The 12,519-nt window shown below is 44.3% G+C and overlaps 2 protein-coding genes across 6 annotated transcripts in view; one reads left to right on the top strand and one right to left on the bottom strand.

The window, feature by feature from the left end:
* Window positions 1-12,518, top strand: part of LOC118372943 (tectonin beta-propeller repeat-containing protein 1-like) — a 33,893-nt gene extending 21,375 nt beyond the window's left edge. For 3 of the 5 annotated variants that reach the window (XM_052472100.1, XM_052472106.1, XM_052472096.1), the window contains 9 exons: window positions 9,166-9,365; window positions 9,512-9,591; window positions 9,746-9,802; window positions 10,184-10,358; window positions 10,454-10,589; window positions 10,881-10,973; window positions 11,097-11,203; window positions 11,346-11,465; window positions 11,683-12,518. In XM_052472100.1, the coding sequence (XP_052328060.1) occupies window positions 9,166-9,365; window positions 9,512-9,591; window positions 9,746-9,802; window positions 10,184-10,358; window positions 10,454-10,589; window positions 10,881-10,973; window positions 11,097-11,203; window positions 11,346-11,465; window positions 11,683-11,859 (1,145 nt within the window). In that variant the 3' untranslated portion in view covers window positions 11,860-12,518. Of the gene's footprint in view, window positions 1-9,165; window positions 9,366-9,511; window positions 9,592-9,745; window positions 9,803-10,183; window positions 10,359-10,435; window positions 10,590-10,880; window positions 10,974-11,096; window positions 11,204-11,345; window positions 11,466-11,682 lie in introns of those variants that run through there. The other 2 variants (XR_008072634.1, XR_008072633.1) reach the window with 2 other exon arrangements.
* Window positions 1-12,519, bottom strand: part of LOC118372946 (class A basic helix-loop-helix protein 15-like) — a 34,698-nt gene that overhangs the window by 8,817 nt on the left and 13,362 nt on the right. The gene's annotated exons all lie outside the window — the stretch shown is intronic.

Here is a 12,519-nt window from a genome sequence, read left to right as displayed (position 1 = left end):
TACTGCCCCCTACACCAGTGAGGTTAAAGCATACGCTAAACATAAACCTGCTGGACTGGACTTAAAGCATACGCTAAACATAAACCTACTGGACTGGTCTTAAAGCATACGCTAAACATAAACCTGCTGGACTGGACTTAAAGCATACGCTAAACATAAACCTACTGGACTGGACTTAAAGCATACGCTAAACATAAACCTACTGGACTGGACTTAAAGCATACGCTAAACATAAACCTACTGGACTGGACTTAAAGCATACGCTAAACATAAACCTACTGGACTAGACTCAAAGCATACGCTAAACATAAACCTACTGGACTGGACATAAAGCATACGCTAAACATAAACCTACTGGACTGGACATAAAGCATACGCTAAACATAAACCTACTGGACTGGACATAAAGCATACGCTAAACATAAACCTACTGGACTGGACATAAAGCATACGCTAAACATAAACCTACTGGACTGGACATAAAGCATACGCTAAACATAAACCTACTGGACTGGACATAAAGCATACGCTAAACATAAACCTACTGGACTGGACATAAAGCATACGCTAAACATAAACCTACTGGACTGGACATAAAGCATACGCTAAACATAAACCTACTGGACTGGACTTAAAGCATACGCTAAACATAAACCTACTGGACTGGACTTAAAGCATACGCTAAACATAAACCTACTGGACTGGACTTAAAGCATACGCTAAACATAAACCTACTGGACTAGACTCAAAGCATACGCTAAACATAAACCTACTGGACTGGACATAAAGCATACGCTAAACATAAACCTACTGGACTGGACATAAAGCATACGCTAAACATAAACCTACTGGACTGGACATAAAGCATACGCTAAACATAAACCTACTGGACTGGACATAAAGCATACGCTAAACATAAACCTACTGGACTGGACGTAAAGCATACGCTAAACATAAACCTACTGGACTGGACTTAAAGCATACGCTAAACATAAACCTGCTGGACTGGACATAAAGCATACGCTAAACATAAACCTGCTGGACTGGACATAAAGCATACGCTAAACATAAACCTACTGGACTGGACATAAAGCATACGCTAAACATAAACCTGCTGGACTGGACATAAAGCATACGCTAAACATAAACCTACTGGACTGGACATAAAGCATACGCTAAACATAAACCTACTGGACTGGACATAAAGCATACGCTAAACATAAACCTACTGGACTGGACATAAAGCATACGCTAAACATAAACCTACTGGACTGGACATAAAGCATACGCTAAACATAAACCTACTGGACTGGACATAAAGCATACGCTAAACATAAACCTGCTGGACTGGACATAAAGCATACGCTAAACATAAACCTACTGGACTGGACATAAAGCATACGCTAAACATAAACCTACTGGACTGGACATAAAGCATACGCTAAACATAAACCTACTGGACTGGACTTAAAGCATACGCTAAACATAAACCTACTGGACTGGACATAAAGTATACGCCTAAACATAAACCTACTGGACTGGACATAAAGCATACGCTAAACATAAACCTACTGGACTGGACTTAAAGCATATGCTAAACATAAACCTACTGGACTGGACTTAAAGCATACGCTAAACATAAACCTACTGGACTGGACATAAAGCATACGCTAAACATAAACCTACTGGACTGGACATAAAGCATACGCTAAACATAAACCTACTGGACTGGACTAAAGCATACGCTAAACATAAACCTACTGGACTGGACATAAAGCATACGCTAAACATAAACCTACTGGACTGGACTAAAGCATACGCTAAACATAAACCTACTGGACTGGACATAAAGCATACGCTAAACATAAACCTACTGGACTGGACATAAAGTATACGAAACATAAACCTACTGGACTGGACTTAAAGCATACGCTAAACATAAACCTACTGGACTGGACTAAAGCATACGCTAAACATAAACCTACTGGACTGGACTTAAAGCATACGCTAAACATAAACCTACTGGACTGGACTTAAAGCATACGCTAAACATAAACCTACTGGACTGGACATAAAGTATACGCTAAACATAAACCTACTGGACTGGACTTAAAGCATACGCTAAACATAAACCTACTGGACTGGACTCAAAGCATACGCTAAACATAAACCTACTGGACTGGACATAAAGCATACGCTAAACATAAACCTACTGGACTGGACATAAACCTAAAGCATACGCTAAACATAAACCTAAACTGGACTGGACATAAAGCATACGCTAAACATAAACCTACTGGACTGGACATAAAGCATACGCTAAACATAAACCTACTGGACTGGATAAAGCATACGCTAAACATAAACCTACTGGACTGGACTTAAAGCATACGCTAAACATAAACCTGCTGGACTGGACTAAAGCATACGCTAAACATAAACCTGCTGGACTGGACATAAAGCATACGCTAAACATAAACCTGCTGGACTGGACATAAAGCATACGCTAAACATAAACCTACTGGACTGGACATAAAGCATACGCTAAACATAAACCTGCTGGACTGGACATAAAGTATACGCTAAACATAAACCTACTGGACTGGACATAAAGCATACGCTAAACATAAACCTACTGGACTGGACATAAAGTATACGCTAAACATAAACCTACTGGACTGGACATAAAGCATACGCTAAACATAAACCTACTGGACTGGACATAAAGCATACGCTAAACATAAACCTACTGGACTGGACGTAAAGCATACGCTAAACATAAACCTGCTGGACTGGACATAAAGCATACGCTAAACATAAACCTACTGGACTGGACATAAAGCATACGCTAAACATAAACCTACTGGACTGGACATAAAGCATACGCTAAACATAAACCTACTGGACTGGACTTAAAGCATTAAACATAAACCTACTGGACTGGACATAAAGTATACGCTAAACATAAACCTACTGGACTGGACATAAAGCATACGCTAAACATAAACCTACTGGACTGGACTTAAAGCATATGCTAAACATAAACCTACTGGACTGGACTTAAAGCATCATAAACCTACTGGACTGGACATAAAGCATACGCTAAACATAAACCTACTGGACTGGACATAAAGCATACGCTAAACATAAACCTACTGGACTGGACTTAAAGCATACGCTAAACATAAACCTACTGGACTGGACATAAAGCATAAAACATAAACCTACTGGACTGGACGTAAAGCATACGCTAAACATAAACCTACTGGACTGGACATAAAGCATACGCTAAACATAAACCTACTGGACTGGACATAAAGTATACGCTAAACATAAACCTACTGGACTGGACTTAAAGCATTAAACATAAACCTACTGGACTGGACTCAAAGCATACGCTAAACATAAACCTACTGGACTGGACATAAAGCATACGCTAAACATAAACCTACTGGACTGGACTTAAAGCATACGCTAAGCATAAACCTACTGGACTGGACATAAAGTATACGCTAAACATAAACCTACTGGACTGGACTTAAAGCATACGCTAAACATAAACCTACTGGACTGGACTCAAAGCATACGCTAAACATAAACCTACTGGACTGGACATAAAGCATACGCTAAACATAAACCTACTGGACTGGACTTAAAGCATACGCTAAACATAAACCTACTGGACTGGACATAAAGCATACGCTAAACATAAACCTGCTGGACTGGACATAAAGCATACGCTAAACATAAACCTACTGGACTGGACGTAAAGCATACGCTAAACATAAACCTACTGGACTGGACATAAAGCATACGCTAAACATAAACCTACTGGACTGGACGTAAAGCATACGCTAAACATAAACCTACTGGACTGGACATAAAGCATACGCTAATCATAAACCTACTGGACTGGACTCAAAGCATACGCTAAACATAAACCTACTGGACTGGACTTAAAGCATACGCTAAACATAAACCTGCTGGACTGGACATAAAGCATACGCTAAACATAAACCTACTGGACTGGACATAAAGCATACGCTAAACATAAACCTGCTGGACTGGACGTAAAGCATACGCTAAACATAAACCTACTGGACTGGACTTAAAGCATACGCTAAACATAAACCTACTGGACTGGACATAAAGCATACGCTAAACATAAACCTGCTGGACTGGACGTAAAGCATACGCTAAACATAAACCTACTGGACTGGACGTAAAGCATACGCTAAACATAAACCTACTGGACTGGACATAAAGCATACGCTAAACATAAACCTACTGGACTGGACGTAAAGCATACGCTAAACATAAACCTACTGGACTGGACATAAAGCATACGCTAAACATAAACCTACTGGACTGGACACAAAGCATACGCTAAACATAAACCTACTGGACTGGACTTAAAGCATACGCTAAACATAAACCTACTGGACTGGACATAAAGCATACGCTAAACATAAACCTACTGGACTGGACATAAAGCATACGCTAAACATAAACCTGCTGGACTGGACATAAAGCATACGCTAAACATAAACCTACTGGACTGGACGTAAAGCATACGCTAAACATAAACCTACTGGACTGGACGTAAAGCATACGCTAAACATAAACCTACTGGACTGGACATAAAGCATACGCTAAACATAAACCTACTGGACTGGACATAAAGCATACGCTAAACATAAACCTGCTGGACTGGACATAAAGCATACGCTAAACATAAACCTACTGGACTGGACATAAAGCATACGCTAAACATAAACCTACTGGACTGGACGTAAAGCATACGCTAAACATAAACCAAGTACTGTATAGCCACTAATAGGGAAACCAAACCGGGCATGTTGCAATATTTTTTTCTCAAACTGCTCACGTTGCCGAACACTAAAATAGAACTTGGTTCTATTTGAGAAGCTTGATGCGCTGCAAGTCCTGCCTCTCCCATCTACTCATTGGTTTTCACGAGCATACAACCCCCCTATGGGTGATTGACAAGTGAACAAGGAGAGATTAATCAAAGAAACAAACCTAACTGGCCCCTAGGTTTCCCTTTTTATCTGTGGATTAATTGTTGGAGTAGAGAAACACACCATTTTCTATGACTCTGGGTAAAAATTCTACAAAGATCCAGATAAAAACAGAACCATATGCATTTCAGGTAAAATAACAACCCAATGTTTATCTCCCAGCACAAATTAGCTAGCAACAGCAAGCTAGCTAAATGTCCATGAATGTTTCATACAATAGCTTTCAAGGGTTTTTCCTTATTTTTACTGTTTTCTACATTGTAGAATAATAGTGAAGACATCAAATGGTGAAGTCTTAAGTCTTAAACTAATCAAAATATATTTTAAATAGCCATATATTTGCTTTGATGACAGCTTTGCACACTCTTGACATTTTCTCAACCAGCTTCATGGGGAATGATTTATCCAATATTCTTGAAGGAGTTGAGCACTTGTTGGTTGCATTTCCTTCACTCTTCGGTCCAACTCATCCTAAACTCTTTCAATTGTGTTGAGGTTGGGTGATTGTGGAGGCCAGGTCATCTGATGCCGCACTCCATCACTCTCCTTCTTGGTCAAATAGCCCATACACAGCCTGGAGGTGTACAGTATGTTGGGTCATTGTCCAGTTGAAAAACAAATGATAGTCCCACTAAGCGCAAACCCGATGGGATGGTGTATCACTGCAGAATGCTGTGGTAGACATGCTGGTTAAGTGTGCCTTGAATTCTAAATAAATCACTGACAGTGTCACCACAAAGCATCCCCATGCCATTACTCCTCCTCCTCCATGCTTCACAGTGGGAACCACACATGCAGAGATTATCCATTCACCTATTCTGCGTCTCACAAAGACACAGTGGTTGGAACCAAACTCCAGACCAAAGGACAGATTTCCATCGGTCTAATGTTATTGCTCGTGTTTCTTGACCCAAGCCAGTCTCTTCTTCTTACTGGTGTCCTTTAATAGTGGTTTCTTTGCAGCAATTCAACCATGAAGGCCGGATTCACGCAGTCTCCTCTGAACAGTTGATGTTGAGATGTGTCTGTTACTTGAACTTGGTGAAGCATTTATTTGGGCTGTGATTTCTGGGGTGCAGTTAACTCTAATGAACTTATCCTCTGCAGCAGTGGTAACTCTGGGTCTTCCTTTCCTGTGGTGGTCCTCATGAGAGCCAGTTTCATCATAGCGCTTGATGGTTTTTGTGACTGCACGTGAAGAAACTTTCAAAGTTCTTGAAATGTTCCATATTGACTGCCCTTCATGTCTTAAAGTAATGATGGACTGTCATTTCTCTTTGCTTATTTGAGCTGTTCTTGCCATAATATGGATTTGGACTTTTGCCAAATAGGGCTATCTTCTGTATACCAACCCCTACCTTATCACAACATAACTGATTGGCTCAAACACATTAAGAAGGAAAGAAATTCCACAAATTAACTTTTAACAAGGCACAGCTGTTAATTTAAATGTATTCCAGGTGACTACCTCATGAATCTGGTTGAGAGAATGCCAAGAGTGTGCAAAGCTGTCATCAAGGCAAAGGGTGGCTACTTTGAAGAATCTCAAACATAAAATATATTTTGATTTATTTGACTTTTTTGGTCACTACATGATTCCATATTTATTATTTCATAGTTTTGATGTCTTCACTATTATTCTAAAATGTAGAAAATAGTAAAATTAAAGAAACATCTTTGACTGAGTAGGTGTGTCCAAACTTTTGACTGGTACTGTAAGTGTTTCGACCTGTCCCCAAAGTAATATAGTTGTTTCAGAGTTGGTTTTGGTATTTTAACCTGTGTATCATGATCGCGTCTAGCGTGGATAGACAAAATCAACGGGGACAGTTTGGTTAGGGTGTAAGGGTATGTTTCAACAGGCCTGGAGCCAGTTTGGTCAGGGTGTAATGGTATGTTTCAACAGGCCTGGAGCCAGTTTAGTCAGGGTGTAATGGTATGTTTTAATAGTCGTACACCCGGGGCCAGTTTGGTCAGGGTGTAAGGGTATGTTTCAACAGGCGTACGCTCGGGACCAGTTTGGTTAGGGTGTAAGGGTATGTTTCAACAGGCGCACGCTCGGGACCAGTTTGGTCAGGGTGTAAGGGTATGTTTCAACAGGCCTGGAGCCAGTTTGGTCAGGGTGTAATGGTATGTTTCAACAGGCGCACGCTCGGGACCAGTTTGGTCAGGGTGTAAGGGTATGTTTCAACAGGCGGCTCGGGACCAGTTTGGTCAGGGTGTAAGGGTATGTTTCAACAGGCGCACGCTCGGGACCAGTTTGGTCAGGGTGTAAGGGTATGTTTCAACAGGCGTACACCCGGGACCAGTTTGGTTAGGGTGTAAGGGTATGTTTCAACAGGCGCACGCTCGGGACCAGTTTGGTCAGGGTGTAAGGGTATGTTTCAACAGGCGTACGCTCGGGACCAGTTTGGTTAGGGTGTAAGGGTATGTTTCAACAGGCGCACGCTGGGACCAGTTTGGTCAGGGTGTAAGGGTATGTTTCAACAGGCGCACGCTCGGGACCAGTTTGGTCAGGGTGTAAGGGTATGTTTCAACAGGCGCACGCTCGGGACCAGTTTGGTCAGGGTGTAAGGGTATGTTTCAACAGGCGCACGCTCGGGACCAGTTTGGTCAGGGTGTAAGGGTATGTTTCAACAGGCGCACGCTCGGGACCAGTTTGGTTAGGGTGTAAGGGTATGTTTCAACAGGCGCACGCTCGGGCCCAGTTTGGTTAGGGTGTAAGGGTATGTTTCAACAGGCGCACGCTCGGGACCAGTTTGGTCAGGGTGTAAGGGTATGTTTCAACAGGCGCACGCTCGGGACCAGTTTGGTCAGGGTGTAAGGGTATGTTTCAACAGGCGCACGCTCGGGACCAGTTTGGTCAGGGTGTAAGGGTATGTTTCAACAGGCGCACGCTCGGGACCAGTTTGGTTAGGGTGTAAGGGTATGTTTCAACAGGCGCACGATCGGGCCCAGTTTGGTTAGGGTGTAAGGGTATGTTTCAACAGGCGCACGCTCGGGACCAGTTTGGTCAGGTGTAAGGGTATGTTTCAACAGGCGCACGCTCGGGACCAGTTTGGTCAGGGTGTAAGGGTATGTTTCAACAGGCGCACGCTCGGGACCAGTTTGGTCAGGGTGTAAGGGTATGTTTCAACAGGCGCACGCTCGGGACCAGTTTGGTCAGGGTGTAAGGGTATGTTTCAACAGGCGCACGCTCGGGACCAGTTTGGTTAGGGTGTAAGGGTATGTTTCAACAGGCGCACGCTCGGGCCCAGTTTGGTTAGGGTGTAAGGGTATGTTTCAACAGGCGCACGCTCGGGACCAGTTTGGTCAGGGTGTAAGGGTATGTTTCAACAGGCGCACGCTCGGGACCAGTTTGGTCAGGGTGTAAGGGTATGTTTCAACAGGCGCACGCTGGGACCAGTTTGGTCAGGGTGTAAGGGTATGTTTCAACAGGCGCACGCTCGGGACCAGTTTGGTTAGGGTGTAAGGGTATGTTTCAACAGGCGCACGCTCGGGACCAGTTTGGTCAGGGTGTAAGGGTATGTTTCAACAGGCGCACGCCCGGGACCAGTTTGGTCAGGGTGTAAGGGTATGTTTCAACAGGCGCACGCTCTGGACCAGTTTGGTCAGGGTGTAAGGGTATGTTTCAACAGGCGCACGCTCGGGACCAGTTTGGTTAGGGTGTAAGGGTATGTTTCAACAGGCGCACGCTCGGGACCAGTTTGGTCAGGGTGTAAGGGTATGTTTCAACAGGCCTGGAGCCAGTTTGGTCAGGGTGTAATGGTATGTTTCAACAGGCGCACGCTCGGGACCAGTTTGGTCAGGGTGTAAGGGTATGTTTCAACAGGCCTGGAGCCAGTTTGGTCAGGGTGTAATGGTATGTTTCAACAGTCGTACACCCGGGGCCAGTTTGGTCAGGGTGTAAGGGTATGTTTCAACAGGCGCACGCTCGGGACCAGTTTGGTCAGGGTGTAAGGGTATGTTTCAACAGGCGCACGCTCGGGACCAGTTTGGTCAGGGTGTAAGGGTATGTTTCAACAGGCGCACGCTCGGGACCAGATTGGTCAGGGTGTAAGAGTATGTTTCATGGCTGTTTTGTCTCAGCTCATGACTATAACCCCTCTCTTGTTTTTATTAGGTCTGGCCAGCAGCACAGATAACATCTACACCCAGACAGATGTGAAGAGTGTCTACATTTATGAGAACCAGAGGTGGAACCCAGTCACAGGATATACCAACAGAGGCCTCCCAACAGACCGTTACATGTGGAGTGATGCAACAGGACTGCAGGAGTGTACCAAGGCCAACACCAAGCCTCCATCCCCTCATTGGACATGGGTGGGTACCAGTAACCGGACAAAACATTTAAATTTCACCCCAGGACAATATAACTTTTGAACCTGAACTAAATATGCACAGAGTGCCATTAGATGACTAAAATAGTCCTACAAAGTTTGTTCCGCTAACTGCTCTGTCTCTATCAGGTGGCAGACTGGGCCATTGACTACGGTATCTCTGGAGGGACAGACAGAGAGGGTTGGCAATATGCAGCTGATTTCCCAACGTGAGTGTATCTAACCTTCCCCAATACATATTCATTGGTCTATCTATCACATATCAAGCTGAATCTTTTCCCTGCATGAAAGTAGCCATGATATGTGTTTGTTTCTGTCACTATCATGTATTTTATCTCCCTCCCTCTGTATGTACTCTTCCAGGTCGTATCATGGCCACAAGACCTTGAAGGACTTTGTCCGTCGTAGGCGATGGGCCAGGTACTGTATGTTACCACACAACAATCGCCCTTTTCCCTCATCACTATTTGTTTAGTAAGCACACTATGGTCTGTCCTGTCTGCCCACTGTGTTTAAACAAGCCTGGGTTTGAGCTCTGGGGGAAAAATTGCCCGTAAGCTCAGATCTAGGATCAGCTTTACTCTACTTAAATCCTAACCTTAACCATTGGGGGAAGGAAACACAACAACTGATGTTAGATCAGTGTCTAGGGCAGAGTTCTTCAATCCTGGTCTTGGAGACCCACAGGGAGTGCATGTTTTTGCTCCAGCCCAGTATTTACACACCTAATTCAACTGTTGGTACACTGGTCTAGGTGTGACTTAACTCCTATTTGAACAACCCTTGTATTTCCTCTGACAGGAAGTGTAAACTGACCACCACAGGGCCGTGGCAGGAAGTCCCACCCATCCCGTTGAGTGACGTGACCATCATCCCGTGTGGAGCTCAGAGCATTGTTGAGCCGATCCCTCTGTGGGCCATCAGTAACAAGGGAGACGTGCTCTGTAGACTGGGAGTCACCCTACTGACGCCTGCTGTGAGTCACACACACAATATGTAAACATACAACACACAAGTCCACCATGAATACACAGACATTGTGGTTGATAACAGAAGTGGAAGTGTTTCTAGGGGACATCATGGCTCCATGTGGGCACAGACCAGCCCTTTAAGTCTATCTCCATTGGTGGGGCCAACCAGGTGTGGGCCATTGCCAGGGATGGCTCTGCTTTCTACAGGGGCTCCGTGACCGCACAGAGCCCTTCAGGTCAGTCAGAGAATCACGCAGAACCCACCGTCTCTGACAGAACCCAGGGATTCTCCTTTCAGTCCTGTGTGTCTTACTGCTAATCAACAGTTCAGTCAAATCACTCAAATGTATTTCTGAAGTTGTTTTTAAATCAGCAGTTGTCACAAAGTGCTTTACAGTAATAGCTCAATGTTTGTTTTCGGGAGGAGCTTACCTCTCTCTGAGTTCTGGTTCCTATCACAGAGATGGACCTAATGATGAGAGAAGACTCTAATCACTGGCTGTTTAATGTACTATTGCCCCCTGTAGGAGACTGCTGGTACCACATCCCCTCTCCAGTCAGGCAGAAGCTCCAACAGGTGTCTGTAGGGAGGATGTCAGTCTACACAGTGGATCAACATGGTACTACAGACGAGAATGTCATGACTGACTATGACATGGACCTTTATTATTGTCAGACGTCTATTAGTTGAACCATCTCTTCTTTATTTTTGTCATGATTTTAATTTGGTGCTCTCCATCCAGGTAACCTGTGGTTCAGACAGGGCCTGACTCCTAGCTGCCCCCAGGGATCGTCATGGGAACACATCTCTAACAATGTACGCAAGGTCTCCGTAGGACCTCTGGACCAGGTGAGCAGAACCTACAATCTAAAAACTGGGTGGTTGTTGTTGGCAGTAATGAATGATAATGACTTCTTCTTTTTTCAAAATTCTAACTTCTTGACATTGCACTGTGTTGAGTAACTCAACCCTTCTCGTTGTTGTTGTGTAGGTGTGGATCATAGCTGACAAGGTGCAAGGCAGCCACAGTCTGAGCTGTGGGACAGTCTGTCACCGTCTGGGGGTTCAGCCCATGGAGCCAAGGGGACAGTCGTGGGACTATGGCATCGGGGTGAGACCCTTAACCTTACCTTACCTTAACCCTGACTCACCAACCTGCTTCTGAGACACCAATGACTTTCAATGGAAAGGTTTTCTTGGTGGGAGGGCTGTCTGACTCTCTTTCTTTTTCTCTCTCGTTTTTTCTCTCTCTGTCTCTCTCTCTGTCTCTCTCTCTGTCTCTCTCTCTCTGTCTCTCCCTCTATTCTTATCTTCCTCTCTCTCCTCAGGGTGGCTGGGACCACATCACTGTGAGAGGGAACTCCTTCGAGGCTCCCCGTGTCCGTATGCCCTCCCTGACACCCTCCCTTACCGCCTCCCTGACGGACCCCCTCCGCACCCATCCACCCCGCAGACCGCTCTCCTTCAGGAACACAGAGGAGAACGGGAACGCTGTCAGGTGTTAAACACACACACACATAGAGTATTTGCCAGTGGACACTGTATCTCTGTTCTGTCTTCAGCCCAACTCTCGCTACAAAACAAAAGCCCCAATGCAACTACTCCACCATCCACACTGTACTGTAGCTCATGGCTCCAGCCTCACCCTCTAAGTGTCTGAAGTCAAACTCTTCTTCTGTCCAATCACCTGGTTGTGTTCAATTACCTTTGAACCCTAGCTCTGTGCCCTCAGCTTGACTCAGCCAATCACCTTCTCTCTTCACAGCTAGCAGGTCATGTTCAACATTTCCCACATAGAGCACTAGTCATTTTTAAACTGTGTGACTCAGTCTTCGAACATTGCATCATTGTTATTTAAATCTGTGGTCTTAAGATAACTTTTTATTTTATTTATTGTTATTGTTAAGTTGACTGTTTTTGTTTCTGTGTGTAGGTGTATACAGTGCTGTATGTGAATATATGTTTTGTTTATGTTATATTGGTGATAGGTTTAACTTTTTAAAATATGACGTAAGAAGTGTTGTCTGGGGTATTCAATGTTATTGGGCCGATGTATGATTCTGTGAAGGTGGGCGATGTATGATTCTGTGAAAGTGGGCGATGTATGATTCTGTGAAGGTGGGCGATGTATGATTCTGTGAAAGTGGGCGATGTATGATTCTGTG

This window comes from Oncorhynchus keta, chromosome 2, assembly GCF_023373465.1.
Source record: "Oncorhynchus keta strain PuntledgeMale-10-30-2019 chromosome 2, Oket_V2, whole genome shotgun sequence".
Taxonomy (NCBI): Eukaryota; Metazoa; Chordata; class Actinopteri; order Salmoniformes; family Salmonidae; genus Oncorhynchus; species Oncorhynchus keta.
This window is presented reverse-complemented; position numbering and strand designations above follow the sequence as displayed.